Source organism: Oenanthe melanoleuca, chromosome 1 (genome assembly GCF_029582105.1).
Source record: "Oenanthe melanoleuca isolate GR-GAL-2019-014 chromosome 1, OMel1.0, whole genome shotgun sequence".
Taxonomy (NCBI): domain Eukaryota; kingdom Metazoa; phylum Chordata; class Aves; order Passeriformes; family Muscicapidae; genus Oenanthe; species Oenanthe melanoleuca.
Window position 1 is genome coordinate 97,161,081 of NC_079333.1, and position 21,726 is coordinate 97,182,806.

A 21,726-nucleotide genomic window follows, 5' to 3' on the forward strand; every position below is an offset into this window, starting at 1 on the left:
AATGCATTCCTAAGGCCAGCCCAGGATAGTTACCTGGGCCATCTGTGCTTGAATTGTTCCTCTAATAGGGGAGCACTGCCAAGAGAGGACACAGTGCAGCAGTGCTCGACACTGCAATGTAACAACAGAGTTTGGACCTTCCAGTCTTCTGGCACGGGCTAATGGACTGTATGGGCAACATTAACTCCTGCTAACCTTTTCACCTGTGCTGTCACCCCATTCCCCTCAGCCTTTCCTGATCTCCTCTTATCCTATCCTTTTTTTTTTTCCAGGCATAATAATATTTTTAGTAAATATAAAGTAGAAAGTTTCCATTTCAAGAAACTGCCTGGGACACAGTGTGGCCCCAATCTGCAATAACTTATAACTTGTGCCCTGAGCATTCAAGACTACAAGCTCCTGTCTGTACAGTATCTTTCTATTTTGTCAACTGGCAGAAAAGTAGGAAAGTAGTGATTTTGATGGACTAGGACTAGACCAGGATCTTTGGTTAATGGAATATAGCTAACATTTTTCTTACTTTTTGTTGTTTTGTTTAGGTTTTCTTACTGTGTGGGTTATCAAACACTGGCACAGGTTGCCCAGAGAGGTTTTGGAGTTTCTGTCCTTGGAGAACCTCAAAACCCAACTGAACATGATGCTGGGCAAGTGGCTTTAGCTGTCCCTGCTTGAGCAGGACAATTTTCAGAGGTGCCTTCCAACCTGAGCTATGCTGTCACCCTATTTTAAGGCTATTCTTTAAAATCCTTATGCCCCATGACTTTATCATTTCTCTGTCATTCTCTGTCTACAGCTTTACTGCTGAAATCCAACCAGGCCTCCCAAGCTTCTCCAAGGTATTCTCCTTCCTCTGAGTCAGCCTGTGACAGGTAAAGATGCCAAGAGCAGAGTTTATTACTGCAACCAGGTGTGAGCTGTCAGCAAACCCACAGAAATCCAATTTCATATATTTGATGCCTTTCCTTGTTTACAAACCATGTGTTAGCATAACCCACCCTTAATCTTGCCAGGCTGAGCCAAATTCCCTTAGGATCTTATCTGCAGCAAATGTCACTTGGGATAAGAAAGCAAGTACTGGAACTGGAAGTGTGAGGACTGGCATTTCTCTAGGGAGCTACAGACAGCCTTTCTTTAATACTTCTCATTTGTCTCTTTCTTCTTTACTGGTAAGACTTCCATTAAGGTTGCTGAAATACATGGTGATATGAAACCACCATCATTGTAATAAAAATACTCCAGAACCAATGTTTTTTTTATCCTCAAAGACAAATCAGGAAGATAAACTTCCTCATTTTTTCTCCTCATTTTATTTTGACAAAGTGGCATAAGATGAGTGAAAAAAGAATTGTTTTTTCTGCCTAGAATTATGTAAAACTTCTATGTACACCTTCATGTTACTAAATTATTTCACTTTTGTTTAAAGAACATGGCATACAATGGCATCTAATAATTCTTTAAGAATTATTTCACAGCAGCAGAATTAATGAAGCTTGGAAAATCATGGGTTTGCACTCAGTGCCTTCTAATTACCCCAGCCTGCTCCCACCACATCTTGCCCCAGCTTCCACTTGTATCCCACACCTGCACAGCTGGAAAAGTGATAGTAGGTGCTGGGAGTGTTTCAGAGCAGCACAGGACTGACTGACTGCACACCTGTGCAGCTTGGCCACTGCCTGTTGCCTCTCAGAACTGAGGCTTTCATTCAGTTAGAAGTACTAATTCCCCTGTTCTGCTTTCAATTTAAAAGAACTATTATGTTCCTATAAACGTATTAAAAGACCTCTACTCTTCTGCCAGCTCTAGCTGGTGTCATGCAGAGCAGTCAGAAAAATCAAGGGCAATAGGACAAATAAACAGATGCTTTTAAAAATATTTGTTCCATTAGGAAATTAGAATAAAACTCCTAGTAGCAAAGGCCTCCAGAATGTCATAGGACAACAGTGTCTCTGCTGTTATGATTTCAAGGACTCTTCTCTCATATGCAAACCAGTATTTGTGTATTCAGAAAACGACATCAGAGCCTTCGTGAAATGAGGTTTATAATAGATTTCCTACAGGACCTTAACAATTAAGTTTTCATGAAAATATATGGCATTTATGAAGAATCTCTTTATGACAAGTTGGTCTTTTCCTCTTCAAGGTCTTAGTTAATTTTTTATTTCAAAAGCACCTCTGTCTCCCACACTGCATTTTTGGATTTGAAAAACAAGATGAGTAAGGAAGAAAATAAAATCCTCACAGTTTTCTATATTGTATACTAATCAGTTGTCTGCTTATTGAAAACAATACCCTTCAGTGTAGTAGTAGTTTCTCTGTGTTAGGTCCAGTGTTTACACTGAAAAGCTGAAAATCTAATACAATTTTTAATACCTTACAAAATGAAATAGCTACTAAAGATCTCTTTTACACTGCAGATTGCCAGAAAGCTGTTTAGTTCCACAAAATATTTTTTAGGTCCCAAAGATAATGGACCTTATGTTTCTAAATATTAACTTCAAATAACCACTTGAGCAGTGCACCACTCTTGCATCAAGCATTGAATTTCACCACACAAATGGTGGGGAAGCCCCAAGACACAGCAAAGGCATAGTTCAAACAAACCCATGTGTTGGATTTTAACCACACAGCCTGCTTCTGGAAATGGTCAGCTCACACTTGTTTACCCAGTTTTTGGCACAGAATTTCCTACAGCCTGACTGCAGAACACGTGCTGGTTGGTTTGCATTCTTTATAAAAAGCTTGTCTGCCTTTTAATTCCCATAATTCTCAAAATAGCAAGTGGCAAACAAACTAAACATTCTGTCTCTTGTTTAAGAGATCTATTGCAAACTACCCTTCTAGTGATGGTTACTTACCTTGTATTTCCAGCTTTTTGCTAGTTTTCATCGATTTTAACTAAACACTGAAAGGCTTCTCTACAGAAGTAACCCAATCTTAATACACTGTACTAAATGCCAACTCCTAAGCTGTACAGAACTTCATGTCAAAAAACACTGCTGCTTTGTTTGCTGCAAGTCCCTCATGCAGTGGCTAGCCCAGATTTCCCACTCCACCATACATCTGGGCATGTCATACTTGCATGACTCTTCACCTCAATACCCTTTGGCTCTGCCCCTAGGGCCACAACCCTTCCACTTCTGACAACATGCTGTGAGTAGGGATGACTTCATGTCAGTTCTGATCTGTGCAAGGATGAAACTTCCTGCCAAATTAACAAACCCCTGGAATCCAGCTGCACAGCTCTCCTAATTCTATCCAAGGATTCAACTGCACACAAGATCCCCTACTGACCCTGCCACCAAAACTTCCCTTAATCTTTGTCTTTTCTCCCTCCACAGCATTATACAACCTACTTCCATCCCCAGATCAAAGCACTTGGCTACCTATAATTTGCACCAGAACTCTGCCTAAAATTCCTTAGCATCATGTTAAGTAAAGTTCTACAGCTCTCCATGTTGACCCAAGCAATTCCTTACAGTTTATTGTCCCTTTCAGTTGTGGTTCTGTTTTCCTTAGACAGGGAGATTTCCACACTTTCCAGATACCAGGCAAGGCAGGCAGGCTGGTTTCCTACCTTACCAACTTAGTAGCCTTTTTAATGGCATCTGTACACCCTTCACTACTTTCTTCTTCTGAATTATCCAGTCTGCTACAAAACTATTGTCAGCTCTTATGCTCATGCATTTGTTTGATAATATTACCTTTATTTGTGAAAGGGCTCAGAATGTTCTTTGTGCATTTGAAAGCATGTTATCAGGTTTACTATTTTTCTGGCATTATTGATTTCCTGCTTTTTAGTGTATTTCTTCATACACCACACAGGAAAATACCAATTTGCATAGATATAAAAATGTATGTGGAGGACTACTAAAGCTGACAGGGCTATAGAGTATGCATTAAGAGAAATTCCTTCACATTAAAATAATTATAGAAGAGCAAAACCACAACTGTCTAGGGTTCAAGTTTGTAATGTCTCAACATTTTCAGTTTTGCTGAGATAAACACTATCTTTTCCTAAAAATAACTGTTAAGTTCCTCTTGTCTTTTCCATTACTCCTGCTACATGAATGAGAAGTTACTTCCTCAAACTTAAAAGCTGTGAATAAATAGGTCTCTGGCTCAAATCAGCTGTGTCAGTAATGACATCCATCTCCAAAAGAGTTCTGTGGCTACAAGATGCAGAGTTGGCAGGCAAGAAGGTGTCTGCATAAGAAGAATTCTGTGTGCAACTGCAATGATGGTTTTTCTGGACAATGGCCAATGCTTATACCTTCCAACACATGAGAAAAGTGAAGAGCAACATTCACAATGGAAACTAACAAGGTAGCAATTTTCTTCAGCCATTGATTTAATTGAATGACTATGAATCAGCTTTTTAAAAAGTTTGACAAACCATCTCTCTTTCATAGAACTTTTGGAATTATTTTCACCTGCAACCAAACAAAAGGCAGTGCTGCTGATCCCTCTGCTCCTGCAGGTCCTGCAACACTCCTTGCAATCCTGTCAGATCAAGTGCTTGTGAAGCAGTATGAGGAGGCAGGCAAGGAACAGACCTGCTATTGAAAACAAGCTTTCCTCTTGCTAGTCTAATGCTAACTGTGATCATCCTCCTCATCTGGCCCACCATGTAGCCAAATTTTTTTACCGGAACATAGGAAGAATAAAAAAAAGGAGAAAGGGTTCTTTTTTGGTGGCAATGCATGCTAAACATCTCCACGAAACTACAGCCTCAGGCCAACATCTCAATGCTTGTTACTTTTGTTTTCTACTACTCTATTTGCTCCATAACTTCCGTGCATGTGACTGAATCTTTTGGTTTTCCTAAGGTCATTGGACCTTTTTTTTATTAAAACAATTTCCTGGAGACTTCCTGACCTCTTATGAATTCCCAGAAGTAACTATGACCCTTGTAATTTAGGATAACACTTTGCTGAGTCAGTAGTCTAACAGAGAATTCCTAGGTCTGAAAAGCACCAAGTCTTATGATTGCAGTTGCAAAATGAAGCAAAAATGGCTGACACTGCATCTTGCAGCTTTTGCAGAGCTAGATACCAGACTCTACAGACCAGGGACATCTGGAATCTATCAGGAGTCTAACAGAAGCCAGCACAAGGTACATCTGAAACTAAATTAATAGTAATGAAGCATGGACAACCAGCTTGGAAATACAAAGTAAATGCTTGAAATCCTTAAAGAAGTCTTAACAATGGCATCAGGCTTGGACACATCATTAACAAAAATATTATCATAATACATATTAATAAATTGTGCTTTAAATAACAGTATTATGATGAATAGAGTTTATGGAAAGTCAAAACAGTGTGGTATTAATCTGAATTACCATAGTAGAGTATTTTCAGTGCTAGGCTGAGCATTCTCTGGGTAGAGAGCTGGTAAAATCTGGTCCCTAGACATAACAATATCAGAAACAGATTCTGGAGCAGCCAAGTATTTCTTGGGGGAAAGCAGATATATCCTGGGCTGTCACAGTGGTGCCAGGGCTCTCTGGAGAGTGGCAGATTAACAAATATGCAGCCACAGAAGATGCTGCAGTAACAGCAGGAGGGCCTTCACCAGAGCAATGCAGCCCAGGCAGAGGACCATGCCAGTGGCACTCACCCCTGCTGACTTCAACAACCATTCCCAGCTAATTTGGGCATCTGCAGGGAGCTGCTTCTCACCATGAGGAACTCTGCCCAGCCTCCACCGCTGTTTCTAAATAAAGTCGGCGCCGAAGTTAGGAAATAACAGCTCTTGCTGTGTGACAGATAATAATAATCTCTCATATTGCAATCCTGTGCCTGGGGCCAAGAATGAGCCATCAGCCACTTGTCAGCACTTCCACATTTCACTCCCTTGTCAAGCACAACCACCCCACCAATGAGCTTGGAAACTAACCATCATCAGCAACATGCTTTGAATTTTTATAGAGGATGATTCTACAAATTAACAGCAAGAAAGGACCAGGCACAAACATGTATTTATAATTGAAAGGGGAATGCAAAAAGATGTAGAATAGGAACTAATGCAAATGACTGGTGTATCTTAACTGTGAAATAACACTAGAGAACTGTGACATAACCATAAAAAATAGAGTAAATGGTACTATACATCACAACACACAAGCAATAACAGCACAATGTCCCATGCTATGTGCACCTTGATAATGGTAGGGTAGACTGTGAAGAAGAAAATTCTGAAATAAGATAAATCATATATGAAGTATACAATAAATAAAACATAGGAAACTTCATACCAGTGGAAACAAGAAATATACCTTTGCAGGCAAATTATCTTGTTATTCAAGTTACTGCACCTGCATAATAGGAATTTGAAAACTAAAAGCCTAAATAGCCAAAAATGCCATCTTCCTCAGGATAATTCATCATCAACACTGTCTGATACCTCCATGTGTTTTTCAAATCTAGTTATAGCAAAGCAATTTCCCTAATTTCAGGGGCTTTTAACCCAATGAACCAAAGTATTTCACGTAGTGTGTGAAAAGTAATTAAAGTGAATGAAGTGACAAGTTTATTCCAGGCATGGCATTTTATCAGAAGACTGTGTTTAAAGCATGCATCAATTCCTAAAGGTAAAATGTATCATAGAATCTATCATACATTGCAAAAGAGCCCAAACAGTGTGTCTTATGGGCATTGCTTTCACATAGTTTGTTGCCACTTGCAGAGAACAGCAAAGCTTTGCTTAAACCACTCTAGAGATTGCATATACCCACATGGGAGAGGGAGCAGGGAAAAATACCTCTGCAAAATGTATTCAGAGTTAAAACCCCTCTCCAGACACACTCTGCTATCCAAACTCCACAGCAAGGTGGCTGACAGCGGTCCCTAGGACAGCATCCTTCTGAGCAGAGCTCTGCTCAGCTCTCCTAAACCACCCAGTGATGCTCCTTCCTACCAGCAGCCACAGCTCCTTTTTGCTTTGTACATTCCAGCCACTTTCTGCAGAAGTTTGCTCCAACTTGGGTTTATAAACACCATTCCATCAGAAGATGGTCTTGAATAATAATTGTAGTGTCCTTCTGGTCCAAATAGACAGAAATGAAAAGGTTTCACTTCAGTGTAGGAACAACACTTCAACAGCAGCAGAATAACTCACTTGATGCCAATGCAGAGAGCACAAGTATGGAGCTTTTTAAAAAAAGTACAAAGGCATATATTTACATTAAACTTTCACCCACAATCAAAAATCTTTTATTCAGGGAAGGGTTAATAGGTTAAAGAAGATATTCTAATATCAATTATTTATCCAAATTGCATGACACTGCAATTTGAAGGACACCCAAGGGAGCTGTTGACAGGCCCTGCTTCTCACCTACAACCCCAGAAATCATTCAAAGGATTTCAGGAGCCAGAAACCTTCAACTACCTCAGGATGCTGATTAGTGCTGTAACTTACATAGCACAGCTTTCTCTTATCTACAGGCCATGGGGGAAGGATGTAAAGAGCTGCACAGCCCCAGTTCCAGCCACAGGAAAGGCTAACACCAGTTCCCCAACTCCTCAAAATCAGCACCATCCCAGCTACCCCCCAATCAAGCAAAGGTAAAGGAGCTCTGGACTCAAGATCTGCCTGTCAGTGTGCTTGCAGGGGCATATTTATAATATCATATACACGGGCATATTTCATTTAGCAGTTACAAATTCATCCAGATTAACTGGAGGAACAACAAGAAAAGTATTATTGACCCAGCTTAAAGTCCACCTGTGAAGTTTCAGAGCTCATGGAAAATACATAAACTTGCACAAAGTATATGCTCTTGACCCCAAATTTTCAGTCTAGAGTTGTGTGCTGTATTCCACAACAGTATCTCTGCATTTCTTCTGTGCTTTCATTGTCTCTATCACAGAATAAGAAGTCCAACTCTCTCCCATTACAGCTGCCAGATGTGTCTTGGCACTGAGAAATGTGCACAGATGCCAAAGTCTTGCTCGAAGGCTCAGCATCAGGTGAACCACCCTGCTCATCTTCTGATGAGAAGGGGCAGGGGAGAAAGGTTGGCCTGCTCATTTTCAAATCAGGTTAGCCATGGTTTTTCTGAAAAATCCCACACCACCCAGATGAAAGGCTAAAGGAGACAGACACAGCTCAGTCTAGAGGTGAAAGGTCAGGGACAGACCCCAAGGGCAGCAGGGCCTTTCTGGGTGCCAAGTGACATCCATCAGCACTGAGAGAACTGCTGGCAGCAGGGAGACTTTTCTCTGCAAAACTTTGTGGAAAAATCAACAGTCACTTTTATGATGGGGAAACATAGTTTTGAGACAAGAGGAGGTTACATTGCTGTTGTTACCTCAACAACCAGCATATTTTATTGGGTTTTGCATTCTTTAAAGGAGATTTCAATATAAATTTGAATAGAAAAACATTTTGCACCTGAGTTTGACAATATATTTGCTCTTGACTAGTACCTTGTGGACAGTTATCACATATTGTGATAAAATTGAGCTCACATGGCTCACACAAATGATAAATTATTTACCTGACAATTTTCTATTTCAGGATTATAAAATGTATTGCAAAGCTTTTAGAAATGAAAAAAATCCTTTAACTGATTAGACAAAAATTTTTCAGTGTTTATGAAAGAGAAGCTGCCACTCTCTAAACAGTTCCTCAATAGCACTTTTGTGTCATTTTTGTGTATGTGCATAAACATAAATTACTTGCAAAAATACTTTCTTCTCCTTATTCTTTCAATGCTCCCTGTAGCCCAGTTCCATCACTTCACTTGTTCACTCTCACTCTCTTCTTAAAAATTCTCTGCTTTTTCATATAATTCTGGATCTAGCTTAAATAAAAATAGCCAAAAAACTAAATGATGCCCACATCTGTTTCCATAACTACCTCCCTCTGTTTCACCTGGAAGTTGCTGAGAATGCTCAGCAGTGACTGCTTTCTCAAATCTCTTTAGGCTCCATATGAAAAGGTCATCTTCTGCCTCTTCTCTGTCCTGTCCAGCATCCAACAGGATTAAAATTAAATTCTAAACCATTGTCCCAATTTTCTCCATTCTGACCTCCCAGTTTCCAAATGCAGATCCAAATCTAAATGTTTTACTAAAACAAGTGTGCTCTGACTGCAAGAAACCAAAAAATATCCAGCTAGCAATTGCCCAAATATTGCATCTTCTCTTACATTACTCAATTTTTTTTTAAATTATCTGTAACCTTGTTTCATACATAATATATACACACACAGGTGTATAGTCAGCTCCTTGATGCAGTGGCTGTGTTTTTGCTCAGTGCTTCCCAGCATGGCCCATAAGTGGGATTCCTAGAGCTAAATATATGACACACAACAGAGCCACTGAGGCAAACAAATGTCCAGAGGATAGAATTTACCTGGAATTTCACTTCAAATCCAGAATGATTTCTACTTCTTGTTTCTATAGGCTGTTCCTGCACAGAGCTTCATGTCAGACCAGTGGACAGATCCAACTATGCAAAATTGCAGAAACTAAGTCAGGGCTCAGCATTAATGAAGGCTACAGGAAAGGAATAATTGAAAAGAAAGGGTAAGCAATTACAATTTTAAAAAAAGATGGGGGGCACTGCACAGTAAATAACAAGAAAATAAATGATCCCCTGGAACAAGATACTGGAATCTGGATAGATTATGAAACCTTAACTGAATACCAGGGAAGCAAATGACTATAACACAGGAAAAGAAATTTAGATTTTATATAACTTATGTCATTATTTAAATTGAACTCATAAACAAGATGTGCTTGAAAAGAATGAGTGAGCACCCATTCCACTCTTGCCAAGAAGACAGCACTGAGATGTTTCTTCCAGCCAAAATAAATAAATAAATAAATAAATAAATAAATAAATAAATAAAATCATGTCAATGACACAACCACATGTCCAGCACCAGATTGGTGTCTTTTCCTGCCTCTCTAAACTGAAAGCATTGACTTCCAGGGCAGTGCAGCTTACCTAAATACTGGGATAATTTACACCCTTATTTACAAAAAACAGTACTTTTAAAGGAAATGTGTTTTATCTGAGACACTACATATGCAGATATAGTATTTAAATGCAAAGAATAAATATTTTGCACATTCAAGTTTCCTGTGCCATTAATTTTTTATGTCTCATTTTGGGTTGGTGTCATATGTTGCATGCATATTTTAACCTTAATAGGCTGAGCAGTATGTTCTTGTGCATATTTGTGTAAACTGTATACTGATTATACACCAATTAGCTGATCTTAAAAATGAAAGGGATTTTTTTTTTCCTGCTAGCAATAATTTCTCTGAAGCTGGCAGTATTTGCAAGGGAACACCAAAGCCTATCTGTGGAGAGGCCCTGAATGTGTAAACAGCAGAAGAATAATCCAAGAAAAGAAAGATCAATGCCTTCAAACTTACTGTGTTTGAAAGGAAAACCAAAGCTGAGCATGCTGAGGGCCAGACACCTCATCAAGCACAATGAAAGCAGTCACTTGCACTTCTTGGTAATAAAATATTTCATTAAAAAGATTTTGAAGCTTGCCTTTCTGTTGAAAAATATGACCAGAATCATAGCTTACATAGATCATTTAATACAAGACTCACAGTCAGCACATTCACATGCTGAGAAGCCAACAGCTTGTGTTTCTAATAAATGGGGTGCCTTTTTATATCCAAATAATCAAAAAACTATTGAACAAAATGATGAAGCATTTTTCTTGCAAAATGCTTTTCCCATTTCTCTAATTTACAAAAATGGGCTTAAGTCTCAGTTTTGCATACAAAAGACTTGTTATTTATTCCTAAATTAAACCTATTATATCATCAAACCTATTTACAGAAAACTTCCCTCTTAGCATTGCATGCAAATGCTTTTTATTATTTAAATGTAGGTTGGAAGGTAAATTAAATAATTCTCAAGAGAACTAGAAAAAACTTTCCTTGCTTTCAGTATTTGGCTTTGATTAAGAATATGTAACACGTGATAAACTGTTCCAGATTTGCTGGCTCAATGCAGCCTGCAATTATAGTTTATAGAAAACAAATATATCTGACAAGGCAATATATCTTTGCCTCAAATATGTTTACTCATATAACAATTGTTGTTAGCTTACTTACAAAATACAGTCTATGAGTTCCAGTTTTGCAACTTGACCTAAGCAAGTGGGCTCTTGTTCCCAGACACACAGAAGAGCACAAAGAATAAGATACTTAAAAATAGGATACTCAAAAATCAGAACAAAGCTAGTCTAAAATAAGCTATGGCCACTTAAAGCTTATAGAAGGCAAGTTTCCATTATGATCCCTTGTACCTGAATGAAGATCACACTGAATTTATGACAGATCTGAAACTGTTGCCCAACTTTGGATCTGCTTTTAGATTTTGAAAATTAACTTAGAAGAGGTGGAATTTCACCATGTTGGAAAAGCATATTAGGAAAAAATATATATATATCTTTCAGTGCTTTTCTGTTCCAAGACCTGGTTGTAATTTTCTTATGTTATTAAATAATTGCAACAATAGCAATAATTTTGCTTTTTTCAAACAATCTGAAAATATTCTCAGGGAAGGAAAGGCGTTCCCACCCTGCTATTACCAAAGTGCAACAATGGCAATTCTAAATAGAAAAAAAGCTATTTTCATTATTTTTTTTTTTTTAATGTCAGTTTTATAAAAGTTTTAGAACAATAGCTCTATATGCCAACAAAAAAGTCTGAAGAAGGGTGAAGTTATACTCAAACACCCACTCGTGGTGAGGAAAGGATTTTCTTGGCTTATGAGCTATAGGAAGAAGCAAAAGAATGATCCCTCCCAGTTTCTGGCAATGAATATGCAAGCCAATCAACATCTGACATTCCTACAGCTTCAGAGAGGTGCCCCAGTGCCACAGCCTTATTCCCTAGGCAGGGCTGACACTGCAGCACCTGAAGCACCCATCAAAGCAGCCCAGAGCTGCTGCTGCCCTGGGAGCAGCCAGGGAAGCACATCACGCTTCCCCAGCCCCATCCCTACACTCCAGCAAATGGTCCTTTCCTGAGCCTTGCAGAGGTGAAGCATGAGCCCACTGCAGTGCTAAATTAAAATGCTCTGTTTCCTGCATATTAATTGTCATCATTACCATGCTGGAACAGATCTCATCATCTTAATGAGGCAACTACAAACCAGGTTTTGCCAATAGGCAGCCTAAGGCAGAGACACCTGAAATACGTGGAAGTTACTCATAAATCTGGATATGTCACTGCAATAAATCAGAAAAAATAAAGCCCTGCCCATCTGAAAGAACAATACATATTAAAATACCTGACCTAGGAGGATAAGTGTGGTAATTTAGCCAACAGTTCAAGTGATTTAGCAAAAATTCCACAGCAACTCTGTGGCAGATCTAGAAAATAACCCCATTATTTCTTATGTGTAGCCCTGACTTCCAGATCATACTTATCACCCTGTAAAGAGAGGAAATTGCTACACAAATACATCAAGGCCAGGTGTAACAGCATTTCCTCAATTATGCCCACCACAGCAGTGGTCACTACTGCTCGTTTCCATTAGGTCACTAATATTTGTGGTCAACAAGAAACATTAAAGGATGAGACATATTCTGGTTTTACTGCCCACAATGAAAAGCAGACAAAAATCAAATCCTTCCATCTCCTCTTGGCCTTTGTAACAAAAACCTCAGTGATGCACAAATGATGGCATACAACCAGCTGTAACCCTCACTGTGTAATGGAAGTAATCACCCAGGTAGGCTACTGCTGGTGGGGTTACCCAACTTTAATTTGTTCCTATGCTACACATGCAATCCAAAGCAGTAACACCCATAACTGTTGTGGTTTAACCCCAGTCAGCAAATAAATATTATGCAGCCACTTATTCCAATTTACACTGTTTTTATTCTTAGAACACCTAATTTCAATACTGTACTTGGAAATAATTAGCACGAGAAAACAGGATATAAAGTTGGATCCTAAAAACCTTTTTAGTTCAGAAATTTATTCTTTTCCTCTTAGTTACTTAGATATTTCTTACAAATAACTTAGCTATTTTCCTTGAATACCACTGTTGGACATTGGTCAAAATTTCTCAAGGAAAAACTCTTTACAAGCCAGAAGCCCAAGAGGCCAAGATTCTTCTCCTCAAAATGTAAATGCTTGCTAAAGTGCTGACACTTAAATTAGGCCAACCAAGTTAAGTAGTAAAACTACACAATACAACACTACACCAGTAGAATAGCACTTATCATCATCTTGGTAATAAAAGCAATGCAGCAGCACAGAATGCTTTACTACCACGTCACTGGATCTGCTCTGAAGTTGCAAGCAGCAGGATTACATTGCCCAAGCAAATAAATAATACTGCCTATCATTTTCACTGCTGAACAGTGGCTAAAGACCTTCATATGCATCCCTGCCCTCCTCACTTTCTAACTGCAAAGAGAAAAAAAGAAAACAAACCAACCAACCAATGAAACACAAACACCCTGTACCCTCTTTCATGTCTTTCAGGTGACATTCTGTGATCAGTAAACAGATTGAGTTAGGATTTAATAAAAATCCCAGGTCAAGAACACTTGAAGAAAATAACGCTCATGGTATTTAGGGCTCCTTCTTCAGTATGATATGGCAACATTTTCCACAATGAGATTGGCCACACAGATCTTAGAAAACTCTTTCTGTACACAGCAGTACCTATTTACTCAGCTTTCCACACTTAAACAAGGCTACTGTGGCTCCATGGTCAAACTGATCCCAGGAAAAATGAGGGGAAGCTCTTGGCCTTGTGTGCTCTGTGCATCCTTGGCTGTGCTGCCCCTGCAGCTGATTGTCTGCAGCAGTGGAAATGGCTGTGGAGAAGCAGCCAACATGAACAGTGCACCAACTGGGCCAAGATGGACAGGGGGCCATGAGAAGTGCAATCCCCACCAATGAAGTCCAATGAAATAGCAAACATCCTAATATGAAATCTGGTACGTCCAAACCTAACCCCTACCTCAGCTTACAGATCTTCATGTCAGACTTTGCTTTTCTCCTTTCAGTAAATACGAGGGTTTGTAATCTTCAGCTAGAGACAGAAAAATCTTTCTCTCCTGAATGCTTTATTGCTTCTAGCCAGAGGGAAGAAAGAGGAGGAGAAAGTGCTCTAAGAATCATATTTGGAGTGCTATTCCCTTGTGACCGAACCAAATCTCTGCATCTGCCACAGCTATTAGCTTCTCCAAAGAGCAGCTGAAGCAATATGGAACAAACTTTGTCCCTAGATAATTTCCCAATTACTCATATGGTTCTGTATAGCAGCCATGAAAAATAATAATTCTTAGTAATTTAATTCTGCTATTGCTTGAAAAACCTATGACCCAAAGCAGAAATGCTGGACGTGTCTCCAGATTCAAGATGACATTGCAAGCTCAAAAGACAAAATCTTTAGAGATTTATTTCCTATCTTTTGTTTCAGAGGATATCAATCCTTGCAAAAGAGGTAAAGATTAGTCTGCTTCACATTTTAAAGCAAGTCATACAATTTGCAAAAATTATTAATTGTTCTTCACTTGCAGTTGTAAACCTGGAGTATAAGAACTCTACTGAAACTGTAGCTCAAATAAAATGTTAGCTGATAATACATAAGAGGAAAAGCCCATAATAATCCTAACAGTATAGAAGAAATGCCAAAATGGAAATTACATTATGGCAATGATTAACAACAGCAGATTATTCTGTGTAAGACAGCAAGCAAGAAACTGTTTAGTGAATCCTCCAGAAAAAATTACAGCTCATTTCTTGCACAGACCCAGCTGTCCTCCTACCAACAAACAGGAGCATAAACATAACCCAAAGAAAAATGCTGCATATATTTGCAATTTTTTTGTTTTGTTCTGATATTTCTGAAAGCAGGGCTGGGAGACAGGGAATGACACACAAGATTTGGAGGCTTTCAGTACAGCAACCCAAAACCCTACATGGGAATCTGCATTGGGAGTCAAGCCAGACATGAAGAACACACATTCCAGTCTCAAATGAAAGGCAGTGAAAGACACTTCCCAAGAAACTAATGCATTAAGTTCCACTTTACCCCCCCTACATTTTTAGAGCTCTGTGTCCCAGATAAAGCATGAATATGTGAATGTAGACTGACATCCCTGTGCAAAACCCTCCATATATGCAAGCTGCCACGTCCTTATTTTAATAAGCTTTAGCAATCTCCTCACACAGCTTTCCTTAATTAAATGTATGGAGGAGGGATTTCCTTAAAAAGAAAGGGATGTCTGTGCAAATTGATGTGGAAATATTAGACATGCATCCATATATGCCATTCCAAGAGGACAAATATTTTTTTACTATTATTATTCCTGCTATGCCTTTTCAGTTAAATAGACTCTAGCTTTATTTCTAGAAACAAAGAATGTTTACATTTTGGAGAACCTGAATTTAATCTCCATTTAATGTCCATATACTTTACCTTTTTTGTTGGTTCTAATAATTGTCTCAGACAACAGTAAAGGGCTTCCATTGGAAACTTCATTTATAGGCTTCTCTGGTGGTTTGTTGGCAGTATTTTCTTTCTTCATGTCTTTCTTTATTTCCTGCAGAAGAAAGGTAGAGAGGGAAAAGAAAAAAAAAAGAACCTGTTAAAAAAAAGGTATTACAGAATATTCTAAATCTCAAGCTCTCAAGATTTCTTAAAACTTCTATGAACATGCCTCTGCCTGCTCTAATGTAACCTCAAAGACTCTTATAAAGTTGAAATGCCACAAAAAGAAAGCAATTTTCTGTAACCTTTTCCAATGGGCACTATTGTTTTTCTTCTAAAAATAACTCCTTATGTGTGAAAATGGGAGGACAGCTTTAAAAAATCTCTTAGTGAAGATCACCAAAGCGGAAAGGTGTGTGGGGGGGGAAAATAGACATCTCAGTTTATCAAGCAGGGAGCTGTACATTTGATACACAGACAGAACCAGTACAGTGCTCCTGATGTAAAAGGCAGCTAAGTCTGTTTCCCCTCTGATGAGAAGCCCACAGAAACAACCCCCATAGCAGGAAAAAAGCCATTAACTAGGAAAATATGACAAATGTTACCATAATTGGTAGAAGCATATAGTGAGACTGCTGTCAGAGCTGCTGCTAACACTGACACATTTTGCTGCTCACTACCTTTTAAGGTGATTGACAATACATATTGAAAATGTATATGGTGGGGTTTCACTTGAAGTAATTCCCCAGAAAACAGCTTCACAGTTACTGCTGGAGATGCACAGTATCCTTTCTCTCTGCTTCTTAGGCAGACTTTAAAAGCCTAAGCATGTTGCTGTCTATACCCACTTTGACAAAGCATCCAAAATATCACCACTTTTCATAGATCTTATCTTGAAACACCACTGAAGCAAACAAACAGCATTACCTCCATTTTCTAGACAGGTAATTGATACACTATAGAGGCTGAACCATTTGCTTACAACCATGTCCCAAAAATAGAGAAGGAAAAAAGAAAAAAATAGTTTTGGCTCTGAACTTTGTCCTAGAGCCACAGAACCACTCAGGCTGAGAGAGAACTAACTCAGAAGGTCCCTACTCCAACTCAGTTCAAAGCAGGGTCACCTCTGAGGTCAGACCAGGCTGTTCAAGGCTGTTTGAGCAGCTGGGTCTTGAAAACCTCAAGGACAGAGGCTGCAAAAGCCACTGCTTGACTGACTTTATAGTGACAAAAATTTTCCTTACATCTTGCCTGAAACTTTCTTCTCAAGCCCCGTCTGCTCTCTCCTGTCCTGCCCACCAGGCATCACTGTGAAGGGTGTGTCTCTATCTCCTGGATAACAATCTTTTATGCAGCAGAAGGTTCTCCCAAAACCTTATTTTCAGGTTGAACAAGCCTACATCTCCCTTGGTGTCTCCTTAGGGACCATGTGCTCCAGCTTCCACAGCCACAGAACTTGCTTCAGCTCATCAATATCTTCCCTTTATGCTAAGTTCTCATTCCATGCACAAAATGGGATGCTGTATTCTGGATGTGGACTTATGAGTGCCAGGTGAAGAAGGATTACCTCCCTCAATGTGCAGGTTACTAATACAGCCCAGGATGCTGTTCACTGGGTTGATGCCAGGGTACAAGACCAGCACAGGTTTATGTTGCTGCCCACCAGGACCCACAGGTCCTTTTCAGCAGAGTTGTTCCCACTGCACAGATCTGCCAGCATTCCTCCTTGCCAGGGCAAGATACTGGTATTTGTCCTTGCTGGATTCCATGATGTTCCTGTCTGGGGCCCTCTGAAGAGCGGCCCTGCCTACAAACAAGTCTGTTGCTCCCCCAGTTTGATGTCACCTGCAAATCTAATGAGATCTACATTAAACAGGCATCAGAGACAGGTGATGGTTTTGGATGAGCTCTTCCCATTACAAAAACCTCTACCTTTTCTCCTCTCTTTACATTCACTGCCCTCTTCTACATCCCAGTGCATGATCAACTTCCACAACCCCACAAGATTGTACCATACACAGGAAATACTGCAGATCTTATTTAGATTATCAGACATGAGCAATAAAGCATAGAAAGCACATTTCTATTTGAAGTTTCTGAAGCTCTCATATGTGAACAGCATCAAGCAAAGCAAGAATTTCTAAGTTATTCTCTGTAAGATTCACCTTAAACCCAAATCTCATAATTTTTTTAACCTTTTATTTCCCTAAACCAACTGTTTGTTATTTCAAAGCTGACCTACTCGCTATACAACATTAAAACAGTCTTCTATATCTGTCCAAAGCATTTTCTATACAGTATTCCTGTATCAGTACATTAGCAGAGATAAAAGTTTTAAAAGTTACTGCCTATGGAAGGTACAGTAAATCCTTTGTCTACTGCCATTATACAGCTAAAATAGTATCTAAAAGACAACTCCTCAGTAACCATAATAACTGAAATAACAAATGTGAATATGTGTATGAAAGTTGTATGATACCTGTGTGATAGATGCTGCTGTTGTTAGAATAAATATTGTGCATTGTTCTGGTAAAAAAAGTGAACCATGTGAGAATTTAAGAATGCTGTATGCATTTAGAAGAATATATCACTTTCCAAAAGAAGTAGACTAGACTTAACACATACATTATTCCAAAAGCTTCTTTTTCACAGCTTTAAAAATAAAATGTATAATGAATTACATCACCCAGAGCTTTATATTTATTTTGCAGCTAGGTGACAAACTGACTGTGTATTAAAAAATTATCTGCCATTTAAACAGAATTTGTGAGTCAGCAGCGTTCTCACGAGAACAAGACCACAAGACAACATCCTGCAGAAGACCCCATCTTGTCAGAACTTGTTTGCTGTGTGTCATTACTGTGTCATTTTTTAATTTTTTATGTCAGAATATAATTAAATCCTCAATTCACAAATTCTGAAACGGCAGTACAATATTTTTTAATTTTAAGAAGTCCTTTCGCAACTTCAAAACTGACAGAGAGAATTGTCTGCTATAACACAAAACAATGCTGTACCCTTTAGTCTCCAGATGAATGACACTGGTGCCTTTGCTGCTGCTGACAGCTTTCTGAGAAAGCCTTGTTTGGCTCCTGAAAAAAGCAAAGGAATACAAGACTACTCCCAGACACTGGGATTTGTTTGTAGGGTGGGAAGTCTTGCACTTCTTCCTCATCCACTATTCATGAAAAGAAGACACAAGTGCCAAGTGTCCACTAAGCTGAAATTCATACAGAAGGTTCAGCACCTTGTAGTCACCAAAATTGTCTAAGGATTTCTTTTTTTGTGTGCCTTTCTAACACCTGTTTGAGCTACTTTTTGTTACTGACACCTTTCTTGCTTATGAGAAGGGCCATAATCTTTCATAGCTACTGCCCAGAGTAACAGGACATGATCAACTCCAACAGCTTGAAATTACAGATCCTGGAGAGAATTAATAGGAAAAGTGGAGAATTGGCTAAATAATAAAACAGAAATAAAGGTCAATCCAGCCCTACTAACATATTCATACTTAGCAACACTCATATCTAAGTGGCTTAGCACACATTTTGCAGTAAGCAATGCCATCTTTAAGAGCTTTACCCATCTTTTAAATTCCTGGTCTTAGTCTACAGCATAAGACTAAAAACTTACAAACAAAACAAAACAAATGCTCCAGCCTACAGCAGCCTCACCACTGCAGCCTGCAGCAAACCCTGGTGCTGATATTACAGCCCCTCTCCTCTCTCTAGTATGTTGCTTCTGGCTCCTTGCTGTCTTCTCTTCTGTAGTGCTTACCCTTGAGGAATTTAGGATTTTAAAACTTCTCTTCAGCTGTGGCTCAGAGCCAGGCACCCTTATCCTCAGGCCAAAGGGACCCTTGCTGCTATTAAATTCAGAAATATTGACATAGCTCTCTACAGCTATCCCCACTCTAACCTACTGTAAAAAATAGATTATTACTCTAAAATACCACAATGGCTTACTCAAAACTCCATTTCTTCCTGAAAAATTAAGTGAAAACAAACACAAACAACTCTGGCCAAATAAATATACCAAGTCAGCTTACTACATTTTAATGCAAAAAATATACTGAAAATGACTACCTAGCATATTTGATAAATGAACTACAATGGCCCTAAAAGCCTGGTGCTTCACCAGTTATAGAAGTCTCCCTATGTAACCCAGTCCTTCCAGATCTGCAAGGAGTTGAAGCCTACCCCATGAGGAAAGAGTAGGCAAATGAGCTTGCAAACCCATGCATATCAAAGGTGGCTTGTGGGAACTTTCCCCAGTGTACGACAAAACCTATTTCCAGTTCTCATTTCTGAAGTTTTCAGATATTATTTTTTTTAAAGAAGAAATTCCATGTACACAAATAAGTAGAAAGCAAACTTTCAGTTAGGATAGAAGTCCTCAATTTGCCATGAGTAGCTGAAGAATAGCTGAATTAAAATGGTAAAGGAGAATGAACAGAAACTAATAATCCAGTTTCAAGTTCAGGGACTGCTGTGTCTTGAAAAAGAAGCTTGTGTAATAAAAGAGAGGAGAAACTAGACAGGTAAGATATTTGACTACATTATATTTCCCTAAAATACTGGAAAAGATCAACCTGCCCAGCAAGGACTTCAGTGCACCTCCTGACCAGGACTTTTGCACTGGTTTCTGGCCTTATTTTGGCTACAGCAGATATAATCACACCCTAATCAGATACAGGCACCACTCACTGTGGGCAATCTGCCCTTGAGGAGAGCAGGGTGGGTGGACTGGTACAGCCTGACATCTGAGCCATGCTGAGCCTCCTCTGCAGGACACAGTGTGAGAACCTTCACCAGGAATCCCTGTGGTGAACTGGAACAGGCTCCACGACCATGAGAGCCCCTTCCAGAGCCAAATTCACAAGACAGATGTCAATGGAAGCCCCACACAGAGCCTGAGGAACAGGTGCTCAGAGGGATCCTGAGCACAGTGCTTGGCTCTTTACCTCTCTCTTCCTGTGAGATGTTTCTGCAGAATGAGCAGCTGTCTCGCTCACACAACCCACTTGCAAAGAGGTAGGCTTTCAGTGTGCTAACAGCTTCAAAAATATCTCTGAACCTAATTTTTGGGAGTACTTGGTTCTTGATTTTGGAGCACTGTCTGGTATAAATTTCATGGATCTAAATGATGCACTTCTTTCCTAGCCCACACAGAGATAACTGCAGGTTCAGGTTAATAGCAGATCATTTTCAAGAGGCTATGCCTCAGGAACCCAACCCTTGAGTAAGTAACCTTGCATTTCAACCACTAAACCTAAAAGATGCTCTCTTGATGCCAGAAATCTTAAGACAGCTTCCACCTCCCATCTACGTGGGTTTCAGTGTGATTCCAATATGATAAGCAGTTCTTACTCGGAAGAAGCATCCTCAACCTGAGAAATACTGAAAAAAAATAATTGTGAACTTCAAAAATAAACCAAGCTTCATTCCATGAAATATTATGGTTTCAAACATTATATGGGAGCATAAAGACCCTTACAATTTGCACACCCTTTTAATAAATAAAAAACACTACTTTTTTGTAACTAGGATTCAACTGTACTGCATAGATACCAACAGCCAAACCATTGTGAAAAGCTCCTTTTCTTCTAGCAAACTTTGAAATATAGTTTCTCCAAAGAAACACAAAATCCTAAACAATACTTGAGCCATTTTTATTTGGATCTTCTCTAATGCTATCCTACATCAGTATAAGCCACAGGAAATTTGAAAGATGTTATCCCTAAGCTTGTCAGCTTTACAATGTGACAAAACTTCAAATAACAACAAATTACACAATGTGATGAAAGTGCATCACATACAATACATTCAAGTATACCTGCACCCTATTAAATGGCTATTTCAAAATATAAAATTTATAAATTAAGCACCTTATCTTTTGTATTTAAAAAACTGTAACTCGTTGAAATGACACATGCTTTGTCAATCTAAAGGGAGACAAAGAGAACAGTTAACAGCTTTCAAAGTGAAAACAGTTTTTCTACTGCTGTTTGCAAGAACTAGCTTTTTTTTTCTTAGAGTTGAATCATTTATTACATTACAAGAACGAAGTTTCTTCTCTTTATGTGTCTTTACATGCTGAAGTTTCCGCCCCTTTGTCAAAAAGCTTCCTTGAAATTAGAGCAAAGGTTTGAACTAGGTCAGCCACAAAAGTTACAGTTAGGAAAGTACAAGAATTTCTGCCATTTTCACTACACTGAAGTTTCAAGTTTTTTACTATAGCAGTTCTGACCTTTACAGGAAACTCAGCTGAAAACATTTGAGGAAATTGC

General features: G+C 39.0%; 1 protein-coding gene across 4 annotated transcripts in view; it reads right to left on the minus strand.

Moving 5' to 3' along the window:
• The window catches only part of SH3KBP1 (SH3 domain containing kinase binding protein 1), a 206,146-nt gene that overhangs the window by 114,774 nt on the left and 69,646 nt on the right, over positions 1–21,726 (minus strand). For all 4 annotated transcript variants that reach the window (XM_056501773.1, XM_056502024.1, XM_056501858.1 and 1 more), the window contains one exon: positions 15,426–15,549. In XM_056501773.1, the coding sequence (XP_056357748.1) occupies positions 15,426–15,549 (124 nt within the window). The remainder of the gene's footprint in view (positions 1–15,425; positions 15,550–21,726) is intronic.